At 33.3% G+C, this 6,000-nt stretch overlaps 1 protein-coding gene across 2 annotated transcripts; it reads left to right on the forward strand.

The window, feature by feature from the left end:
* The first annotated feature begins 1,805 nt into the window (after positions 1 to 1,805).
* On the forward strand, positions 1,806 to 5,731 carry LOC137813843 (glucan endo-1,3-beta-glucosidase 8-like). Of its 2 annotated transcripts, XM_068616287.1 has the most exons (3): positions 1,934 to 2,982; positions 4,504 to 4,757; positions 4,920 to 5,731. In XM_068616287.1, exons 1-3 carry the CDS (start codon positions 2,654 to 2,656, stop codon positions 5,606 to 5,608), a joined length of 1,272 nt encoding a protein of 423 aa, XP_068472388.1. In that variant the 5' UTR covers positions 1,934 to 2,653; the 3' UTR covers positions 5,609 to 5,731. The 2 variants fall into 2 exon arrangements, with proteins under 2 accessions (XP_068472387.1, XP_068472388.1); XM_068616286.1 differs by having other exon boundaries at positions 1,806 to 2,982; positions 4,504 to 5,731.
* The last annotated feature ends 269 nt before the right edge of the window (positions 5,732 to 6,000 follow it).

A 6,000-nucleotide genomic window follows, 5' to 3' on the forward strand; every position in this document is an offset into this window, starting at 1 on the left:
GAAAGTTGCATGCATGACACGTGAATAATTAGGGCACCTATAAAACAGATGGCCCTGCAGCGGTGGTGCATGAGTTGGTACCCTGGCGGTCATACTGTTAAGATTTTGCACTCCAGAAGGAGAAAGTTCTGTGCGCCGGCTACGCTAAGATTGTGCAACACACAACAGGATGCCTCGCTAGTAACCCTAATTCCACTTAAGGAAGGGTCCTCGTGGGACAGGGAAGTTGACCTAGATATAGCCTATAAAAAGGGTGGTAAGAACCCTAGAAAAGGTACGTCGTTTTTAAGACTGAAACTATTTTACATACTTATTGTTTCTTAGTACTGACTTGATCGTCGGAGTGCAATCAACAAGTAGGACCCCCTCTGTTTCAATGGAGCCACCCTCTATCACCTGAGGAGAGAGCATAAACCACCAAAAATAGGAGGAGCCACCATCTGTCTCTGAAGTAAACGACGGCTAAGTCAACCGGCAAAAACAAAAATGAGTAAGACTTTTAAATTCAAAATATATATTAAACATAAAAAAAAAAAAAAACTGATTTGTTTGTAACTTCTCATTTAATTACTCATAGAAAGTTTAAAATAATATATAAGCATATAACCACTAGTGTGTATATATATAATTTTAAAAAATAAAGCTAATAATAAAATATTTACATTACAATAATTATAAGATATTAAATTTTAAATGTTAATATATAATTATTTAAATCACATTATTTTCACTCTAATTAATATATATATATATATACACTAACACAAATAGTTAATGTAACTGATTTATTGTGTTCAAATAAATAATTAACAAGTAATATTTTGACTAATAAAGTAATATATTTGGATAAAAACTGATAATAAAATATTAATTATATAATAAATGTGAGATGTTAACTTTAAAATTTTAATAAATAATTCTTTGAATTTACCATTTTCGTTCTAATAAATAACTCTAATACCATTTTGACCATTTTTATATTTATTTTTATTTTTATGTAGTTAGCTATACATTATTTTAAAATATTTATCATATTTTTTTTTCTATTCTATCAATCTCATTTACATATTACATGTAAAATATATTAAATACTTCAATATTTACAAGTTATTAAATTAAAATATTATACAGAAAGTTTAAATATTTTTCAAAACTAAAATTCTGGGCATCAAATTCCTGAACTATTCATACCATTTTTTAGATTACCTTTTTAAAAAGATTTCATTGAATCATGTAACATTTTATTGTAACGCTATATCACATCTATTAAATAGTTTCACTTAAATTTTTAAAACATTTGTATCAATTTAAACTTTCAAAATAAAAATGAGAAAATGTTAATATATAAAGAACAAGTACACGAGGATACAATGTTAAAACCATTTAATTATTAAAAGATTGAAAAAAAAAATGTATTAATTTTACTTTATCCAAACCATATATTCTTTTAATTTTTATTGATATTTTAGTTTTGAATGTTTCTTTAAAAAAATTATAGAATTTTTTAAATCTTATAAATTCGTAAAATTCTTACAGTATAAATTTATCAAAATCTAAATGAAAAAAAAGAAATCAATCATAAAATATTTTAATAAAATTTTATATATCATAATATGTCTCTAAAATTTTAGAGAGTTTTTCCATAGAATTTATTTCTATATATAAAAAAAAGCTTTTAAAAAAAATCTATTATTCTTTCTTGAGAACTCAATTACTGCAGTGTGAGTTGATGTTAGAAAGAAGTAAACCCTAACAGAAGAAGTGTGATAAAATAAATAAATTTAGCTTCAACCCTTGCAATGACAATATTTTGATCCTTTCTTGAACCAAAAGGCTCAGTCATTCTCATCAATAACTCAAACTTGTCTTTTCATATTTCATTATTATGATAATCATGATACCTTTCTCCTTCAACCTCTAATTCCTTCTTCTTTACTCTTCAAATCTTCTCTCTCTTTAACTTCTCACGTCATAGCCGTTATAGCTATCTAGAACAGCGGTTAAGTTCGCCCCCACAATAATAATAGTAATTAAAAAGCGTAAAGAATTTGGCTCTATCACTTTCCTTTTCACAACTTCCATTCTTCTTCTCACTCCATAAGCTCTTTCCCTCTCTCTCAAACAAGAATACATAGAAACTTGTTTGCTTTTGTTCATCTGGGTTCACGTAATCACATTCTCTGCCCTCTCTGTTTCTCTGGGCCAGAGGAAACAAACCAAGGAGAGAGAAAACAAGGAAGCTATTGTTTTTTTTTTTTTATTTTGGGGGGGTTTTGCTTACCAACATTGTTATATCAAGCTTTTGTTAATTGTGATCCTTTATACTGTTCTTCCCTTGCTTCTCTTTTTTCCTATTTGTTTATTCCGGTTTGATCTTTCACCGTATTAGGTCTATCACCGTCTCATTGATCGTAACTTCCTGTGTGAAAAAGTTGTGAAATTTTCGCTCATCTTCCAACCCCACTTTCAAAAACGGTTGCTTTCTACTGCCCCCACTTTCCATATAGAAACAAGAGAGAGTTTCCGTTTATGTTTTGTTAACCATTTACATACCCATTTTAGCTTTTCGTCTTTTTTGTGTTCCCTTTGGTTTTCTTTTTTCCTTGAAAATCTTGTTATTATTTTGTGAGGAAAAGTTTTTGTTGCTCTTGCAATGGAAGAAAACTGGGTTTTGAGATGGGTGTTGGTGGTGGGGGTGATGTGTTGGTGTGGGGAAGGGATTGGTGTGAATTGGGGAACCCAAGCAACGCATAAGTTGCCACCAGACACAGTGGTTCAGTTGTTGAAGGACAATGGGATTCAGAAAGTGAAGCTTTTTGATGCAGATGACTCCACCATGAGTGCCTTGGCTGGGACTGGGATTGAAGTAATGGTGGCTATCCCTAATATCCAGCTTCTTGAGATGAATGACTTTGGCAGGGCCAAACAGTGGGTTAAGAAAAACGTCACGCGTTACACCTTCAATGGGGGTGTTAACATCAAGTGAGCTTTGTTATTTATTTATTTTTTCAATTTGAGTTAACTGCTTCAATTGTTATTTTTCTAAATCCATTGTGTAAATTGGCCTTCCTTAAATCCATTAGGGTGTGTTGTTTGCACCAAGTCTTAGGTTTAAACTTGATTGTTGTTATTGTATACACTTTTTTTTTCTCTTACTTTCTCTGTGTTTTCGAATGAAGTTTAGAGGTTATTTGGTATGTGATGTGGTTGTTACTTGTTGGTTTATTTGAATATTTTAAACAAGTGCATTTTATGTCAAGTCCTTGATTCTCTGTTTTGGATTTCTTGGTGAATTTATGTTTGCCCTACTTCTTTTAATTCTGGCATTGATGTTGCTTAATCGTGGCCTGCTAGGCTTCTCCTCGGGGAAAATCTTGTATTGTATCATTCACATTAGGAGCGTTTGTTACTGCTGATGGCAATCCACCTGACTATAATAATAATATTATTACTATTAAGTATTTTCTTTGCTGATTAATTTAGGGGACTAACCCTGGGAAAGTGTGAAAGGAATCTTTCAAAAGTGAACCCAAAAGTTGTCTTTTCTTTTTTATCAGGGTAGCTCTGTGTATTGGGCGATCCCCCAGAATTTGATTCCTTTTTTTTGGTAGTGGTGCATGATGAGTCCTTTGTAACTTTGTATGTGGCATAGGAGAAGGATTTGTTCCAAGAATCATTATTCCATTCTAGAAGGTGATTTCTGCGGAATGTTTGAGGGAAGAGATATAAAAGTGTCAAAATTCTCTCACAGGACAGGATATACATTATCTAACCATCCATCTTAATTCCCATTGATATGTGCAAGTAACCAATGGATGTGAGGAATTTTGGTATGAGCATGTGTTATTTTTGGGGAAGGGAATATTTGTGTTTATGTCTATTGTGTGTACATGTATTAAAAAATTGATTTCAAGTTTAGACATGATCTCTAACAGAACATGGATAACTTATATTTCTAGGGTATGTTTGTTGTTGCTGTGGCTTGCAGTTCTGCATTGGTTAACGAGAAATTTCAATAAGATTAAAGGAGCTAGAAATTTAAATAATAGGACTTTATCTTTGTAAAAGGTTTATCATTATATTATTAAACGCCGCATGTTATGCTTTGGTGGATGGAAATTCAATATTATTTATCTCAACTCCTCTTGAAATGCTATTTTTTGTCACTCTTCAGCAAACTTGTAAAATATTTTTGGGACTAATTTGGAGGTATGCAAAATCTTGGCTTAACACAAGTAGTAACATTAATAGAGTCCGTTTTAGTCATTGGATTGCTCAAACTCTAAAGAATTGATTTGCTAAGAAAATCTTCTCAGATATCACAACCATATGTAGTAGGAAGCATTAAAATACTTCCTTCTGTTGTTAAAACCCTTCTGTCAATTTTGATTTTCAAAACTGTAAGTTGCAATGAAATATATACTTTCTTTCCCTGCCAATGTTGATTTTCCTTTTGACCTATTCAAGTGTAGGAGTATGCATTATAGCTATATTCTTTTGTAGGTATGTAGCAGTTGGGAACGAGCCATTTTTGAAATCCTACAACAATTCATTCTTGAATATCACCTTTCCTGCTCTGCAGAACATTCAAAATGCCCTTAACGATGCAGGTGTTGGAGACACAATAAAGGCTACAGTACCCTTGAATGCAGATGTGTATCAGTCTCCAGAGAACAATCCTGTTCCATCTGCAGGAATATTCAGGCCTGATATCACTGGTCTCATGACCCAGATAGTGCAATTTCTCAGCAAGAATGGTGCACCATTTACTGTGAACATTTACCCCTTCTTAAGTCTTTATGGAAACGATGATTTTCCTTTCAACTACGCCTTCTTTGACGGCGTAGACAATCCAGTAAATGATAATGGTACTCCATACACCAATGTCTTTGATGCAAATTTTGATACCTTGGTTGCAGCTCTCAAATCAGTGGGGTTTGGAGACCTGCCTATTTTGGTGGGGGAAGTAGGATGGCCAACAGAAGGAGACAAGAATGCCAATGTTGGCAATGCTTTGAGGTTCTACAATGGCCTTCTGCCAAGGCTTGCAGGCAACAGAGGCACGCCGTGCCGCCCAGGACACATTGAAGTTTATCTTTTTGGACTCATTGATGAGGATGCCAAGAGCATTGCTCCAGGAAACTTTGAACGTCACTGGGGAATATTCAGATATGATGGACAACCCAAGTTTCCAATGGACCTTTCTGGTCAGAACCAAAACAAATTTCTCATAGGTGCACAGAATGTGAAGTACCTTGCTCCAAGGTGGTGCATGTTTAATCCTAATGCTAAGGATCTAACCAGCCTTCCAGATAACATCAACTATGCCTGTACCTTTGGAGATTGCACAGCACTTGGATACGGATCCTCTTGTAACAACCTTGATGCTAATGGCAATGCCTCTTATGCCTTTAATATGTACTTCCAGGTGCAAAATCAGAACCCCATGGCCTGCAATTTTCAAGGTTTGGCCAAAATTACTACGGACAATATCTCAACACCCACTTGCAATTTTATCATTCAGATAGTTAGTTCTTCAGTCTCTTCTTTGATTCCCTCACTTGTTGCTTTCTTGTTTGTTAGTTTATTCATGATCCTGTTTTGGTAGGATTTCTTTGTACATACATTAGAGATTATTTATGGTTTTATTATTTCTTGGAGATGGTATTTTGATCATTAGTTTACAGATTCTTTCAATAAACAATTCACATTGAGCTCTGGTAGTAGTCAAGTTATACATGTGGGATATTCTTATTGTTTCTTAAATATGAAATTTATTTAAGAAATCTCAGCTTAGTTTCATTCTTCACATGTTAAGTTTGAAAGTTTGCATTGGTTAAAAGAAAGAAAACTAATTGATCTGAATGTCTGTAATTATATAAAAGCACTCCACCTTTCATATATAATAAGAGGATAGAGACTAACGAAAAGAAAGGTCATCGATTAGGTGAATGCCGACAATGAAATGGCCAATTACTACCTTCAACCACAAAAGAGGGG

The sequence above is a fragment of the Phaseolus vulgaris genome, chromosome 1 (assembly GCF_000499845.2).
Source record: "Phaseolus vulgaris cultivar G19833 chromosome 1, P. vulgaris v2.0, whole genome shotgun sequence".
Classification (NCBI taxonomy): Eukaryota; Viridiplantae; Streptophyta; class Magnoliopsida; order Fabales; family Fabaceae; genus Phaseolus; species Phaseolus vulgaris.

What these genes read in the sequence shown, in the direction of transcription:
- LOC137813843 (XM_068616286.1), top strand. Translation starts at nt 2,654, where the DNA reads ATGGAAGAAAACTGGGTTTTGAGATGGGTGTTGGTGGTGGGGGTGATG. An exon ending in AATGGGGGTGTTAACATCAA is followed by an intron (nt 2,983 to 4,503) that starts GTGAGCTTTGTT and finishes ATTCTTTTGTAG; the next exon opens with GTATGTAGCAGTTGGGAACG.